At 48.5% G+C, this 15397-nt stretch overlaps 5 protein-coding genes across 6 annotated transcripts; 3 read left to right on the forward strand and 2 right to left on the reverse strand.

Annotated features, from left to right (window-relative positions):
* Positions 1–60: 60 nt before the first annotated feature.
* Positions 61–2453, reverse strand: LOC117902546. The gene has a single exon (XM_034813983.1). The coding sequence runs from the start codon at positions 2406–2408 to the stop codon at positions 216–218; it is 2193 nt and encodes a 730-aa protein (XP_034669874.1). The 5' UTR covers positions 2409–2453; the 3' UTR covers positions 61–215.
* Positions 2454–4666: 2213 nt separating this feature from the next.
* Positions 4667–5958, forward strand: LOC117902551 (uricase). Its single transcript, XM_034813989.1, has 2 exons — positions 4667–5250; positions 5311–5958. Exons 1-2 carry the CDS (start codon positions 4686–4688, stop codon positions 5793–5795), a joined length of 1050 nt encoding a protein of 349 aa, XP_034669880.1. The 5' UTR covers positions 4667–4685; the 3' UTR covers positions 5796–5958.
* A 105-nt stretch (positions 5959–6063) lies between these two features.
* LOC117902552 lies at positions 6064–7227 on the forward strand. The gene is made up of 2 exons (XM_034813990.1): positions 6064–6424; positions 6485–7227. The coding sequence occupies exons 1-2, from the start codon at positions 6208–6210 to the stop codon at positions 7210–7212; spliced, it is 945 nt and encodes a 314-aa protein (XP_034669881.1). The 5' UTR covers positions 6064–6207; the 3' UTR covers positions 7213–7227.
* Positions 7228–7720: 493 nt separating this feature from the next.
* On the forward strand, positions 7721–10833 carry LOC117900368 (bromodomain-containing protein 9). The gene is made up of 4 exons (XM_034810718.1): positions 7721–7889; positions 7993–8636; positions 8702–10376; positions 10437–10833. The coding sequence occupies exons 1-4, from the start codon at positions 7832–7834 to the stop codon at positions 10679–10681; spliced, it is 2622 nt and encodes an 873-aa protein (XP_034666609.1). The 5' UTR covers positions 7721–7831; the 3' UTR covers positions 10682–10833.
* Positions 10834–11016: 183 nt separating this feature from the next.
* On the reverse strand, positions 11017–14621 carry LOC117900369 (ethanolaminephosphotransferase 1). Of its 2 annotated transcripts, none has more exons than XM_034810719.1 (9): positions 13977–14620; positions 13329–13397; positions 13079–13268; positions 12759–13015; positions 12540–12694; positions 12300–12480; positions 12027–12236; positions 11919–11960; positions 11017–11271 (listed from the first exon to the last, which is right to left on the reverse strand). In XM_034810719.1, exons 1-9 carry the CDS (start codon positions 14034–14036, stop codon positions 11161–11163), a joined length of 1275 nt encoding a protein of 424 aa, XP_034666610.1. In that variant the 5' UTR covers positions 14037–14620; the 3' UTR covers positions 11017–11160. The 2 variants fall into 2 exon arrangements, 1 of the variants encoding a protein (XP_034666610.1); XR_004649279.1 differs by having other exon boundaries at positions 11141–11271; positions 11552–11960; positions 13977–14621.
* Positions 14622–15397: the final 776 nt, after the last annotated feature.

Below are 15397 nucleotides of genomic sequence, written 5' to 3' on the forward strand. Positions count from 1 at the left end.
ACCACAATGCGTGTGCCCCCACACCGATGACTAAGCAGAGCGGAAGAGAGAGACTGGCACTTTTTTCTGTCATATATTTCATGCATTTTGGTATGACGTCAACACAATTGCCACGCGGATATACAAAGAAACGGAAAGAGAGAGATAGAAAGAGAGCGCTAAGATCGCAGATTACGGGTGCCAGAGCCGCGTCATCCACTTGATGAAATAATTATTCAACCAAAGATATTCGGGAACCAACTCCGCAGCGGGGAAAAGCACAAAGGTTTCGTCAGCCAGAGCGTGTCCACGGAGAGCTTCAGGACCTCCATGTAGTCAAAGGTGCAGCTGCTCTGCTCGAAGGCTTTCGTGGCCAGCTGGGATTGGGGCAGCGATTGGGACAGTGTTTGAGCCTGTGCCTGTGGCTGCACTGTCACTCCCACAGGAAGTTTATCCTCCTCATCGTCCAATGCCGAACGTGCGAAGGCTTCATCGCCATCAAAGTAGTAGAACTCCTTCCTCGTGGAGTTTGTTTCCACAACCCTCGAAGGCTGATGCTCATCCAAGCCACGCGCCCAGGACACGCGTCTCGTTTGGCGATAAGGCAGTGGATATCCACCTCCATTCAGGTAGCCCCCCTGCAGTGGCCACATCTGCGGATGCAGCGGCTGCTGCAGCGCTGGATAACCCACGGGAGATGGTCCTTGCAGGTAGCCACCTTGCGGCCAGATGCCAAGACCCAAACCCAGGCCCAGGCCCGCCTGCGGTTGCTGTTGCTGCTGCAAGCCCAGTCCAAAGCCAGCGCCCTGATCCTGCCGACAGCCATCAGAGTCCTGATCTTGGTAGATCTCCAGCAGAAAGCCATTGGAGGTGCTGCTGCCCGACTGGCCCATGCGCATGCGCAAAGCCTTGCGGCCCTGGGCCCAGTGCGATTTGTGGACATAGCCGGAACGACAGCCACAATAGCGTTGACCGTCCAGCTCCAGGAAGTCGCCAGTGCAGGATTGTTGGGCGCCTAAACCACCTGCTCCGAAGCTGCCACCTCCAAAGCCGCCGCCTGCCACTCCACCGCCAATTCCTCCAGCCAGTCCGCTGCCTATGCCTCCTGCATTCTGTCCAAAATCAAAGAATTTGAATTGGATTCTCAGCCGACAGACATTCGGGGAACTCTTTTCGATGTGGAACACGCAATCCCTTTGTTGGTTGGGCAGCAGCGCGTTCAGCACAGTCCTCGGGAAGCCAGGACTCGACAGATAGAAATGATTTTGGTTGAAGCTGCTGGAACAGCAGAGATCCAACGAGCCACCGAACTGCTGCACACTCGAGGAGTCATAGTCCTTGAGGGTCACTTTAGGAGGTTGAAAGGCGCTCGTTTGATATTGATCCGAGATGAGAGGCAATTGTTGCTGCTGTTGCGAAAATTGTTGCTGCTGTTGGAACAATTGTTGCTGCTGTTGCGGGAATTGTTGCTGCTGTTGTAGCAATTGTTGCTGCTGGAGGGGATTCTGTTGCAAAAATTGCTGCTGTAACTGTCGCTGTTGCTCCTGTTGCTGTAGAAGTTGCTGCTGTTGCAAAGGATTCTGCTGCAAGAGCTGCTGCTGCTGCAGGTATTGTTGCTGCTGTAAAAATTGCTGCTGCTGCTGCAACAATTGCTGTTGCTGCTGCTGCCGGTTCTGCTGCTGCTGTGGCAAACAAGGCGGTGACACGCCTACAGGTGGCACATAAAACCCGCCAGGTGCTGCTCCTTGCGTATAAAATGGCGGCCAGCCCACGTTCAATCCCCAAGGACTCAACTGAGTAAAGTTCAACGCCTCCTGCTGCGGCTGTTGCGGCTGCTGTGGCTGCAGCAAATGATGATGATGAAGATGTTGCTTCTTCGAGGGCAACTTGGCACTCACTTGCACCGTGTCAACATCATCCACAACCACTTGGTCCTCGCTGTCCTCCTCCAGACCCCTCGCAGCCAGGTCCTCCCGCTCGCAAGCCAAACGCGTGACCAGCAGACGAAAGCCTCCGCCCGTGGTCCAGGGGGAATCGTCGCTGAGGAAGCGCAAACGCAGCACACCGTCGGGTGTGTGATACTTCTTGATGCCCAGCACCTGACCGCAGAGCACATCCATGTCCTCGCCATCGTTCTCCAGGCCAATGGCCAAATAATCCCGACTGCACTTCTCCGAGAGTTCCAGCTTAAAGTCAAGAAATTGAATGTGAAACTTGGTGGGGCAGCGATACGGCGAGCGTATCACATAATCCCAGCAAGTGTTCACCGGATAGTTGTCCGGATAGTTGGGCGACTCAATCAGACTCTGTCGCTGCCTGTAGATGCCATGAAGACCGCACTGTGGCAGCTCGTCGTGCACGGCGGCCAGAAGTCCTCTACAGAGCAGATTCAGCACGAACAGAAGTCCTGGTAGCTGCTGGAGTTTCATGACGATGTCCGTTCGCTGTCCGTTAGCTGTCCGTCCGCTGCTTAAGCGCGCTGAAACGCAACTAACTCTCGAGTGAAGCGAGATTGCTGTTTGCCGCCTCAAAAAATAAAAGTTGGGTGCGTCCCAAAACAATTTGCACTTTTGTTTGTGAAGCGCGCAACAAAAGGCAACACTTGTTTGCCCCATCTCTCATTCATAACTGGCATTTTAGTTCAGTGAACCTCTTGGCAAGTGGCATCCCCCGCACAGCAAGTATTTGGAGGTGCCAAAAGCCTCGTAAAAAAAGCCCTCCATTAGATTGCATTCCAAGCAAAAGTTTTTCGGCAAAAGATAAATCACAGCCAGCCACGTGGCGGAGCAAGATCATATCTAATCACAGCGCAAAGTTCTCGTCACCAGAGCTTCCAAGTCACATGTTTATGATCTGCTATCATCCAAGATCATATAAGATCCCCGCATATCATAATATCACATCTCTAAGCAGAACATAAACCCAAACTGAATCCATCCGCGCAGTCATAAAATTATGTGTCGCACTTATCGCTCTCAGCTCTCACTTGTTTGTTTGTTCTTGCAGCTGTTTAAATGTTTTCCAGCTCTCACTTACAAATATTGATCGAAAACGAAACGTCTTCCACTTCCGCTGTGATGGCATAACCCATGGAACTCAAGTTATGCAACCAAACACAAATATTTCGAGGCGTGGGAGCGCGCCACTTGCATACAAAAATACCCAGAAACAGTGTCAAGTAAATAAAAAGATGTTTGTGACTCTTTATAGGTATATGGTTCCACTTGGCTTGCTTTTTGGCTGTTGCAAAGGGGTGCCTGAACTTTAATCCTACCCAGAAGTTGGCAAAGATTTGGCAAAGCCTTTGGGCGCTCTGATAAGCGGGTGCTATGAAGATTTCTAAGACTTTCTAAGCGAATGGTCATGAAATGTTAGAGAATGGCAATAAAATCTGAGCAGGGGGTAGATTTTAAAGTCGTTACTTGGTGTCAAAAGTGTCAAAGTTAACTTTTAGACATTGCAAAAACCTGTACACATTTCTTTTGATGCACTTGAACCGATCGATATTGAGAAAGGAATTAAATTCTATATTACCTGAGGATCCCAAAGGCGATTTCTTTACCCTTTTTAAACTTTCTACAAGTCTTCTATTTTGCTGAAGAAAAAACGCACAAAAAACCGTGTGAAATAAGATTTTTTATGGGCCTCGGTGATGAAATTACTTCCTCATTCTTACAATTTTAATTACGAGTGTAAACCGCGAGCAAAACAAGTGAGTCATGATAAAAAATGATTCATTTAAACAATAACAAATGTGCAGAAGTGGACAGTTACATTATCTTTAAAGAAAAGCCTAAGAATTATATCAACTATGAAGATTTTAAACCAACTATTCAGATATCTATGAATGCTCGCCACTGTATATCCATTTTATCGACACGAAAAAAGCATTCAATGGAAGGTCGTACAATTCGCTTTTAAGAAAAATAATTTTTGTGGAAAGTCTGCAATTTTTCTTTTAATTCTTAAAAATTTTTTAATTTATAATTGTTTTGAAAAAAAATTTTAAAATGCATATTATAGTTTTTGCAACATTTTTTATTTAAAAAGTATTAAATTATTCCGGGAGACCTTTTGTGGAATCTCTTCTTTGAGAATAACTGCGGTCCAGAACTTCAGACTTCAGAAATGACTTCAAAATAATTATAAATTTCCCTTTTAAAGACATTTTAAGGCTGAATAATATTTCCCAGCTGATCAGTAGATACTTAAGAAACAGAAAACCCCATGAATTATCCAAATTAAGAGTATGAGTAAAATCTTGCAACTTGATTGCAACTTTTCTTGGTAGTCTGCCATAAAATGTACGCACGCACATAGACACTTTATCACTGGCGAAATAGTGTGCAAATATTATTCCGAAAGAAAGTAAGCAGAGAACAAGATATACAATGCTTCTAGTGAGGATGAGGTGCATGGTCTGACGCTAGGGGATCTGTCTCTCTCTCTCTTGATACTTGACAACAGACGCTGGCTGGCCTTGGCAATCATTTCGAGGATTAGTCAGAGTATATTTGCATGCAGCAAGGCGTTAAATGGCCTTCTGTTGAAATGAACTTAAGATCTTAAGTTTTGGGGGGGAGAGATAAACTGCGAAGCTTTCTGTCCAAATCCCTGGGTACACATGCACTACGTGATTGCGCGTGTATAAAAAGATTGGATGCTGGCAGTTTTGGCATCAGTCTGAATAGAATTGCACTTGGAAAATGTTTGCCACGCCCCTAAGACAGCCAAGCAGTGCCAGCAACAGGACGGCAGCTTCAGCCTCACTGGATGGCCAGGAGACGCCATTTCAGTACGAAATCACCGATCATGGCTATGGCAAGGATGCTGTCAAGGTGCTCCATGTGAGCCGCAAAGGGCCCGTGCACACCATCCAGGAGTTCGAGGTGGGCACACACCTGAAGCTGTACAGCAAGAAGGACTACTATCAGGGCAACAACTCGGACATTGTGGCCACCGATTCGCAGAAGAACACCGTCTATCTGCTGGCCAAGAAGTACGGCATTGAGAGCCCCGAGAAGTTTGCACTGCTGCTCGGTCAGCACTTTCTCAACAAATACTCCCACGTGGAGGAGGCGCACGTCCACGTGGAGACGTACCCGTGGCAGCGTGTCTGCCAGGAGGAGACCAAGGCCAGCAAAACGTCGGTGGTGGGTCAGGGCAGCTGCAACAATTTCAGCTCCATTGACAATCGTTCGCTGCACAATCACGCCTTCATTTTTACGCCCACGGCGCTGCACTACTGCGATGTGGTCATCAGGAGACAAGGTGAGTGCGGGTCAACTATCGATAAATCAAACCACTTACCACCACTAGCACCTCCCGCAGATCCCAAGCAAACTGTCATCACTGGCATCAAGGGTCTGCGCGTCCTCAAGACCACTCAATCTTCGTTTGTGAACTTTGTCAACGACGAGTTCCGCTCGCTGCCCGATCAATATGATCGCATCTTCAGCACGGTCGTGGACTGCTCCTGGGAGTACTCCGACACGGACACGGTTAACTTTTCGCGCGCCTGGCAGCAGGTGAAGAACATTATTCTGAGGAACTTTGCCGGCGATCCACAGGTGGGCGTTTCCTCGCCCTCTGTGCAGCATACGCTGTACCTCAGCGAGAAGCAGGTGTTGGATGTGATCCCTCAAGTGTCGGTCATCTCCATGACCATGCCGAACAAGCATTACTTCAACTTCGATACGAAGCCCTTCCAGCAGATTGTGCCGGGGGACAATAACGAGGTGTTCATACCGGTGGACAAGCCGCATGGCACTATCTATGCCCAGCTGGCGCGCAAGAATCTCAATAGTCATCTTTAGAAACGATATTCACTATTATTTAGCACAAATTTACACTTTATACACACATTTAGCACACACATTTAATAAATTCGCAAACAACAACAAAAAACGCGGGGAGCTCAATCGATCGACTGGTATCGGGTTGGCTGGCCATCGCTATCGACAGTGTTGTAAAACACGATTAATGCGAATTTCAATTTGAATTCAAATTTGGTGTGCGGGGAGTTGTTTGTTCATCAAATTTGTAGTTTTAGTTATCAAATTCCTAAAAATGTTTACATTTAGTTTCTAAATTCTAAAATGAGATAAATTTCGTACAAAATTATAGTTTTTTTGCAACTTTTAGCATCTCTTTGGGCATCTAAATTCGACAACTAAATTATTTTTGAGCAAAAGGGCAACAGGAGGAGGTTTAAAAGCTTGCGGCACGATGACACAGCGACTGAACTTGACTCACATACTGCAGAATCAACTGAACGAGGAGCGTGTGCAGGGCGGTGGCTTGTTCCATCTGGGCAGATCCAGCAAGAAGGAAAATATGCTCAAATCGAATGTACAGAGCCCCACGGATGAATATTTTGCGCAGAAACCGGATGTGATAAAGACCTTTGACCATATGGTAGCGAACATACACTCCACCATGAAGGGTAAGTGTGGAATGACCATCGTATAGTCATCAACTTAAGCCGTAAATCCTGTGCCCACAGCTACACCACCGCCGCGCAAGGCAGTTCCCGCGATACCAGCGCCCATTGCAGTCATTCCGAATGCGCCGCCACAGAAGCAGACGATCGTTCGCAAGCGGAACAAGTCCGCACGCAGCAAGTGCCTCCGCAGCAAGTCCGTTGCCCGCTTCAAGGGCGGCAGTGCCAGCTCCACGGGCGTCATTACCTCCTACAAAACGAAAACTCTGCCCATTGCGGATATGAAGGCCGATCTAGACCAGAAGGTGACGCGCATGATGCGCCGCGGATTGAACGATTTGGGCGGCAAGACGTTCACCAATCAGCGACGCATACGCGAGGTGTTGCAGCAGAAGGTGATGCTGGAGCAAATGCTGTTGCAGCATCGGCGGCTGCAGCGCGACAGGCAGACCATCGCGCTGGACATACAGCGGATGAGGCAGGATCTGGACAAGATACGCAACAAGTTGGACACGTCGCTGCAGAGCCTGCAGTCCACGCGAACCATCTCGGGTGGCATTGCCAAGGCCAAGAAGACGCCCATCATGAAGATGGTCAGCGTGTCCACCACGGGTCGTCGGCCGTTCAGCGCCGCCTCCTCGGGCCGTCGGTTGTTGAGTGCTGCCGTTGCAGCCACTGCTGCAGTAACCTCGCCCAATAACCATTCGAGTGGCTTCGTTCATAAGCGACGAATGTCCGTGCGTTCGACCAAGAAGCGGAACGTAAGTCGCAGTCCAGCAAAAAAAGGATAAGTCATGACAAGCGGCACTCTAATCTTAGCTGGGCATCACAAATGGCAACCAATACTTTCAACACATCCTGGCACTGAAATCTATTCATTAAATTAAACAAATTAGCAAAAAAAATTAAGATTAAATGCGTTTTTGAATGAACCGCGGGCTGAAAAAGTGCAGCAGTGCCATATCGATAGTTGATAAGCCCCAATCGATGTATCGCATGTAATTTCTAGTGCTGTAAAGCGTTGATCTCACTGAGCGCAGACACTTACCCTAGAGTACTGTATGGTTCGTATTGGATCGTATTGTCTATAGATTGAAGTTATTTTTGCAAGATAGTAAACCCGCCGAATCCAGCCACTACTTATCGCACTAAAGTATCAAAACTATTTTTGTCACCTACAAATACCACAAAATACACATACTGCATGGCGTTGGACTGTTTTTTTCATTGGAATATTTTTAGTATATTTCGAAAATGCATCGGTATATTTCGGTATATTCACAAGGGTCAGTTGGTATTTTTGATCGATAAATCCGCGGCGTCTTTTTCGCTGTAGCAAATTTGTTTTATTTTTCGTTTCAATTAAATTATCACTTGTTTGCCCAACTGGCACATTCAATCGGACCCACCATGGGCTCCTCCAAGAAGCACAAGAAGAACAAATCAGAGCGACGTGATAAATATGAAGGTAAGTGGCTGGGACGCGGCGCAGGCCGTCCACCCCGACGTGGAGACGAGCCGAAGAGACTCACTGACACATTTTTTGCCGCTTCCCGCTTTCGCTCGAGCAGAATATAGCCAGCATCAGAATCCGGCCCAGCTGCAGCGTGGACTTAAGCTCATCCTGAAGGTGGCCACGCCCGAATACAGCTCCAACTCCCACATGACCTCCATTGCAGTGGACGGACCCCCCACGGCGGCCGAGGCCATGATGTCCCCGGTGCCGGATGAGCTGCAGGAAACGGCAGCAGGACACCGTGAGAGACACAAAAAGTCCAAGAAAAAGAAAAAGAAGAAGGATCGCGAGAAGAAGCATAAACACCACAAGGAGAAGCGCCACAAGAGCCGCGACAAAAATCGCGACGTGGACTCGGTGGATGAGGAGATTGCCGCCCTCGACGACGATGCGGCGTGCAGTGGCTTTGGCTCGCAGCAATCAGCAGCAGTGGTAGCGCCACCCATCGATGCCGACTCCAGCCAGGATGGCTTCAGCTTCATGGACGACGATCAGTCGCAGCCGCTGCCAGAGAATATTCTTTTTTACGCGGGCATCACCACCGACAACTCGCCGTCCAATTGCCCGGTGAGCAAGCCAATTGCACCGCGCAAGCTGGATGAGATACTGATGGCCGCCTCCTCGCCCGCATCCTCATCACTGCCATCGTCATCGCTGGGCCTGGCAGCAGGCAGCAGTCCCACCAAGCCATTGCCAGACGTGAGTAGCGAAACGAAAGTGAAATTTTTGTGTGGGAATTAACAGAGAATTTATCTCCCTTGCAGCTCCACATCCCATCGCCTTCCACGCCTGGCGGCGCCAGCTCGCAGAATACTTTGACACCCAAAGCTCTGGAGGCGCCGCGCACGCCCAGCAGCAGCAGTGAGTCCGGGCGGGAGCCACGCAGCTGTGTGCTCAAGCTAAAGCAGCAGAAATCGCCGCTGAACAAGCTGCTGGAGCATCTGCTGCGCTTTCTGGAGAAGCGGGATCCACATCAGTTCTTCGCGTGGCCCGTCACCGATGACATTGCGCCGAATTACTCTTCGATTATCAGCAAGCCCATGGACTTCTCCACCATGCGGCAGAAGATCGATGGCCATGAGTACGGCACGCTGACGGAGTTCAGCGATGACTTCAAGCTGATGTGCGAGAATGCCATCAAATACAACCACGTGGACACGGTGTACAACAAGGCGGCCAAGAAGCTGCTGCAGGTGGGCATGAAGCACTTGCAGCCGGAGAATATGATGAGGAGTCTGAAGCCGCTCTCTGGCTACATGCGCGAGCTGACGGCCAAGGAGCTGGGCTTTGAGTTGTGCTCCACTGAGTTGAGCTACGATATGCATGATTCGGCGGATGAGGGCGCCTCCACGGGCGCCGAGGAGCCACCCACGCCCGCTCAGCTGGAGCAGGAGGAGCGCAAGCGAGCGCTGCGGCTGGAGAATGCACCCAAAACCCATTTCGAGCCGTATGTGGATGATCTGACGGGCGAGGAGATCCTCGCGCAAGTGCAGAATGCCGCGCAGAAGGCCAAGCAGCGGGTGAACGCCAAGAAGAATGCCCACAAAATGGGTTTCCTGCGGCAAGCGCGCGATGGCAGCACCACCTTAAATCTGCTCATCAGAGAGGAGAACGAGGGACCCGAGCGGGTCGTCACCATTGGCGATTTGGTGGGCAAACTGCAGACGGGCAGCACGCAGCTGCAGGTGCGCCAGCTGGACAGCCGCAATGTGGTGAAGCCCGTGAAGCCGCTGAGCTATGGCGCCTATGCGAGCTTTGCGCCCACCTTTGACTCGCGCTTCTCCACGCTGAGTGCCGAGGAGACGAAGCTCGTGCTGCGTACTTATGGGGATGCCTCCAGCGCGGAGTACGCCGAGAGCATTCTCCAGTTTACCAAAGACTCCAGCTTTGGCACGAACATAGCGAATGGATTGCTGGACATACTGACGAACGGGGAGCACAGCAAGTCCCTGGATGAGCTGTACAACATGCAACTGCACTCGTACGAGCATCAGGAAATCGAGAAATGTTTCGACACTGAGCAGACATCCCCCTCGCAGTCGCAGCCGCTCGAGACCCAAGAGCAAATCGAACAGGAATATGAGAAATATAAAAACACACGCGTGGACTTTAAGCGTCTGCAATCGCTCAAGGAGCTGGGCATCGATGTGAGCTTCCTCGACAGCATGGAGACGGAGATGAAGAACTTTGAACTCAATCGCCGCATGCACGAGCATCTCAGCAATAATCTCACGCTGATCGAGAAGCTGCGCGTGACCCAGCACGAGCGGCTCTCGCAGCCACTGCCCAGCCATTTGGGTCTGGTGCAGCCAGCGGGCCAGGAGGAGGCCCAAACGGCGCATCAACTGACGCAGCAGATAACCGATTTGGCCAAGAAGCTGCCGCCCTCCGCCATAGCGGATCCCTTTGCGCTGCGCAAGGCCATGGGCATGTCTTATGGTGAGCTCTAATTTGCCTTTCTTTTGCTCCTTTTTAATGCTGAACTTCCTTTGCCCACAGCTGGCTTACCGCCTCCACCGTCCGCCTCACCGCGCGTGCAATTGCCGGAACTGCTGCAACAGCCCGTGGCGCTGCCCCAGCTGCCGCCCGTGCCCATGGACATTGACGAACCGGACGAGCCCAGTGGCGGTGTCGGTGGGGATCTGGAGAACGAGCTGCGCGAGTTTCTCGAAAGCGGCTCCGGCCTGCACTCAGCCAATGCAGCCGACGACAACAGCATTGTGGCACAACTGTTGCTTAATTAGAGTGGAGAAATGTGCTGCGGGATAACCCATGACGCGCGCTATGTTTATAATGTAAGATAATGCAAGTTTTTTTGCTAAATTATTTTCATATAATAATCGAACGAAATTAGCATTCTGAAATAAAATATAAGCTAGAAAGTAAACAAAAGAAGAGAGGAATTGAGAGCTAAGAGAGAGCCCCAAAAGGCGCAGCACAAATAGCACTAGGAATGGGTATAAAAAGGTCAATTCTGTGGCTCTTTGTTTACTCATAATCCCACTGAATTATGCCTGAGTTGATCTTCAACTCCCCAATTTCTCATCACTTTTAGCACCCATAAACATCTCCAAATCTCTGCACTTTATCGTCTAACGCTTATATTTTTCATTGCCACTTCATACTTAAACCTACAAACACTTTGAACATTTGCTTAAGAGAAGCAAGAAAACTAGAAAACACACAAAAAGAGGTGCAAGTGTAGTGAATCGACTGTTAGGGCTTAGACTTCTTCAACGTTTTCGGCTGCCGTGGGCTCAAGGGCTTTGGCTGACAGCTGCTCCTCTTCCGCCTGCAGTTCCTGCTCCGCGTCGACAGTCGCTTGTTTTGTGATCTAAAGAGGTAACAAAATAGGAGTAGGGAGGAAAGGCGTGTACAGTCAATGGAGCAAAAGTACCAGTAATAGTTGCCATTCTTCATTCTTGCTGATAATACTTATCGGATCATGCAGTTAGAAGATATCACTCATGGCACATGCGGGTTAGAGCTGCCTGCAAGGGTTGCACTTAAGCCTAAGAGTCTTAGCCGAAAAACAAAAAGAATTAAGTACTGGCTGATTAGCTGCTTAGGGGACTAGGATTAGGATAGTAATAGTAGCTTCGTATGGACTTTACCACGTAATATATGCACACCGCATGAGTAGTAGTAGAAGTAGAGAGAGGAGTAGGAGGAGTATCGGTTAAGTGTTTTGGAATTTGTGTATGGATTCACTTAGACCTAGACTTGGACTTGGACTTGAACATGGCCGAGGCGATGGCGAGGTATAAAGTTAAATGTTTTCCCATTTAAATATCTATATATATCACAAGATGGTTGATTGGTTGGTTGATTTGTTTTGTGGCCTTGTCGTTGATGATGTTTTTTCTTGAATTTTTGTTAGTTAGCGAATTAGTTTCAATGGAACTTCGTTTTGTTATTGTTCTGCAGGAGGGACTGTTGTGATTGTGGATCTGCCGCCATTTGGCTGCCAGTTTGTCTTACTTTGAAGCATCTAATATGAAAGTGATTGCACATTTCAGAGACCTATACAAAAGATAGAAAAAGAAATCAATTGGGGTGGCTCCCCAGAAATAAATTGTGAAAACTTACCACACCATAGCCATAATGCCAGTGGGCTAGTGTCGAGAATATGGTCAATCCCTGCACTATCCAACGCTCTCCATCTGCTGTGAGATCCATGCCAAAGACCTGCTCGTAGTAGGGAAAACAGCAGACAGCCACAGTGGCTGCCAATGGCCACATGAGCACATTGAAGCCATCGCAGCGTGTGTCCGACATTTGAGCCACAATCAAACGGCACTAAGCAGAGGCAAAAAAATTAGAAAACTCTCCTTTAAAAATACAATTTCTGTAAATTCTTACTGCAATGTTGGAGAATATAGTGCCATAGAGTATCCAGAGTATGCGCGGCTCTAGATTGATGACATCATTGCGTGAGCAGAACGACCAGATGAGGGTGATCACAAACAGCCAGAGAAAGGCAAAGAAGGGGCGCAACATCTCCCACATGGGACGCATTTTGCCAGTCTTGTTTTTGTAGGAACTAAAGGGAATATAAAAGATTAACTTGGCTTAAAGAAGGTGTGCAACAACCCCACTTACAGATAGATATTTCTGGCTATAATGGGATGACTTGAAACCATGCCAGAACCAATCAAAGTAAACTCAAAGACATTGGCAATCGTAATGCCATACATGCTGAAACGATAGATGTCGGGACCAAAAACTGTGGCCACAAACAGTATGCCACTGACGCCCTGAAAGAAAAATGCACCAATGAAACAGTTCAAAATGTGTGAAAGGATTTACACTAGCACTCACCCACATGGTGAAGTCATAGCCCCAAGGCAGAAACATCACGCCCGTATTGTACTTTTCCACATGCGTCAAATAGAAATTGAGAAAAACGTTCCATATCACAAAGAACATGCGTATGGGCGGCAGGTCTTGTGTGCCAAATAGTGAGAATACATAAATGGGTATCAGTGCAGCGGAATAGGAGTCCAATCCATGATCGAACAGCTCCCCCAGAGGTCCACTAGTGCCCGTGCGACGCGCCTGTTTGCCATCCATGCCATCTGTGAGGGAAACATAGAAATAAGTAAAGTTCCCAGAGGATCAAAACTGCTGTTCAAACTCACCCAAATTGTAGTAAATTAATATATTTATGGCTGCCACAGTCCACACCCAGGCGGGCACTGTATTGCCAATCTCCTTGTCATTGGCGGCCTTAAAGTCCCAGTCGTAGTAGGAGATCAGAATAAAGTTCACGACAGTCATGAGGAAGCCCACAAAGGTGAGCAGATTGGGCGCAAGCCATTTGGGCAGGAACTTGACATACAAAAAAGAGAGTTTAAATGGGGCGTTTTGGGGGGGAAATATATGACTTACCTTTACACAATAGTTCCAGAATGGATGCATTATATAGACGCTGACAAAGCCCGTGTCTATGCAGTTGTACTATGGAAAAGAAAGGGAAATTTGTAAGAGGATTTATACGGAGTGATTACATCTTGAGTGTAAAATCTTTCCGAACACTGTACTTGTAATCTTTACAAGTACAAATTCCACTCTTGCACTATCTATTTGCCATGCCATGGAAGCAGCTCAGGAACAACCAGTGGACGACAGTTCAATGCCTTCCCCATCCATTTAAGAACGTTTGCGAAACATTTGTTTGCCTAAGCCTACAATATGTCTCTGTCTATGACTATTTCCCTATCTGCCCAGATTGATGACCTATACAGACAGTATTCTACGTACTCGAGTAATTCATTCTACATTTTGTGATAGTACGGCAATTTCCACACATTTCTGTTGCCTAATCGCGAGGCAGTAGCAACCGGAACTGCTACACGCATTGTATTGAATTGTCCAACGATAATCATCTGGCTTGCTTGCTTTATATATAATTTAATAACAATTGATTCACTCTCTGTGCATATGTGAGTAAGGGAGTGAAAGTGGCACGGGATGGAACGGGATGTCGTGTCTTTCGGTTGGAAGACATTGATTTTTTAGCCCCAAGCGGGTACTCACCTTGTAACGCTCGAAGCCCCGCAAATGAGCCTCCGACAAATAGCCGCCGGTGCAACCCATTTTGCCTATGTTGTTTTTGTTGCTACAGATGCACTACTGATAACGGAAGAAAGAGAGCAGCCGAGCAGCGGGAGAGCGAGCGCGCGAGCAGAACTTTAGAAGAGAGAATGCGAATGCACCGTTGGATCGGGTAAAGAGAGTGAGAGTGAGAGTGCGAGGTCCAGGCAGAGAGGCAATCGCTCCACTCCGCGGCTTGACCTTTGTTTCTGCTTTCCACTAAAAACTGCAAACTTCAAATCTCCTTCACTTGGGCATATTGTATAATATCTGGAATGTCGATGCGGCTTCACACACACACACACACACACGGGGACACACAGCGGCTGTACGTTCTCACACGCGGGGGCACTGCTAGTAAATTAAATAATCGTTTCCTCCCTTTCGCACACGCAGCACGCAAACAACCGTTATTATAGAGTGAACAGAAATAACTGTAAGACTTAAATCGCGTAAAGAAGCGAAGAAGGCGAAGAAGCAGGCAAAGTGGACGTGGACGTGGACGCAGACGTAGACATTGGATTGTGTGTGGGTTATAGGGACGCGGACAACGAGAACGCTGATGACTGGCCGGACGCCCCGCTCGGTTGTATTATCAAGACTGAAGACGACCGAATGGAGCATAGCACAGCCCCAAATTCCCAGCGCTTAATTCACAACGCCAGCGCAGACGTCGCTGCCGCTTGCTGCCAGCGCTCTGGCTTAAGTTCCACAAAAACAAAAACAAATACAAAACCCATTACACACATTGCTATCGCGGTGACAAGTTTGTTGTTGTGTTTAGTGTTCTGTGTTTGTGTGTGTGTGTGTGTGTATATTTGCATTGAATGAATATGAATTGAAATTTGTAAAAATCAACAGAGCCTGCGCCCCCGCCTCCTAGTACTGTGGGCAGCGACGCCAGCAGAGGTTATCAGGCGACAGGTCCGGATGATAGCCCCCCAATCTTGGACACGGAGTGCACACACCACACATGGGCTGTTGTTTATTACAATTATAAACGACGAACGCTAATGACCGCGGTCCAATTGGATCGAATCGAAACGCTTCGGCTTTGGATCCCCATGGGTTTCCAGTCGTGTCATCATTACCCTGTATGCTCATCCGATCCGGCTTTGTAAACCCCTGTAATCATTATCATTTCATGCTCGTGCAGGCATTGGAACTAAATATAGATTTGATTTTTAATCGATGTCATGTACAGCTTTTCATTGTAGCAGCCTGTAGTCCCAGTAAGTAGGGTTTCCACTGCTCCCGCGGTTCAAGTTCAGGCGATAACCCTTCGTGGCGGTGGGGTGCGGAGCGAGGAGCGGGTTGCCATGGGGGCGATGCCGAACGGAAATTGAAACTTGAAGATTAAATGG

This window comes from Drosophila subobscura, chromosome U (assembly GCF_008121235.1).
Source record: "Drosophila subobscura isolate 14011-0131.10 chromosome U, UCBerk_Dsub_1.0, whole genome shotgun sequence".
Classification (NCBI taxonomy): Eukaryota; Metazoa; Arthropoda; class Insecta; order Diptera; family Drosophilidae; genus Drosophila; species Drosophila subobscura.

Excerpts from the sequence above, each read along its gene's own strand:
- LOC117902552 (XM_034813990.1), top strand. The coding sequence starts at position 6,208 with ATGACACAGCGACTGAACTTGACTCACATACTGCAGAATCAACTGAAC. Across the intron at positions 6,425-6,484 it reads CATACACTCCACCATGAAGG|CTACACCACCGCCGCGCAAG; the intron begins GTAAGTGTGGAA and ends CTGTGCCCACAG.
- LOC117900368 (XM_034810718.1), top strand. The coding sequence starts at position 7,832 with ATGGGCTCCTCCAAGAAGCACAAGAAGAACAAATCAGAGCGACGTGAT. Across the intron at positions 8,637-8,701 it reads CCACCAAGCCATTGCCAGAC|CTCCACATCCCATCGCCTTC; the intron begins GTGAGTAGCGAA and ends TCTCCCTTGCAG. Across the intron at positions 10,377-10,436 it reads GGCCATGGGCATGTCTTATG|CTGGCTTACCGCCTCCACCG; the intron begins GTGAGCTCTAAT and ends CTTTGCCCACAG.
- LOC117900369 (XM_034810719.1), bottom strand. The coding sequence starts at position 14,036 with ATGGGTTGCACCGGCGGCTATTTGTCGGAGGCTCATTTGCGGGGCTTC. Across the intron at positions 13,016-13,078 it reads ATTAATTTACTACAATTTGG|ATGGCATGGATGGCAAACAG; the intron begins GTGAGTTTGAAC and ends TTTCCCTCACAG. Across the intron at positions 11,961-12,026 it reads GGCATTATGGCTATGGTGTG|GTCTCTGAAATGTGCAATCA; the intron begins GTAAGTTTTCAC and ends TCTTTTGTATAG.
- LOC117902546 (XM_034813983.1), bottom strand. The coding sequence starts at position 2,408 with ATGAAACTCCAGCAGCTACCAGGACTTCTGTTCGTGCTGAATCTGCTC.
- LOC117902551 (XM_034813989.1), top strand. The coding sequence starts at position 4,686 with ATGTTTGCCACGCCCCTAAGACAGCCAAGCAGTGCCAGCAACAGGACG. Across the intron at positions 5,251-5,310 it reads TGTGGTCATCAGGAGACAAG|ATCCCAAGCAAACTGTCATC; the intron begins GTGAGTGCGGGT and ends CACCTCCCGCAG.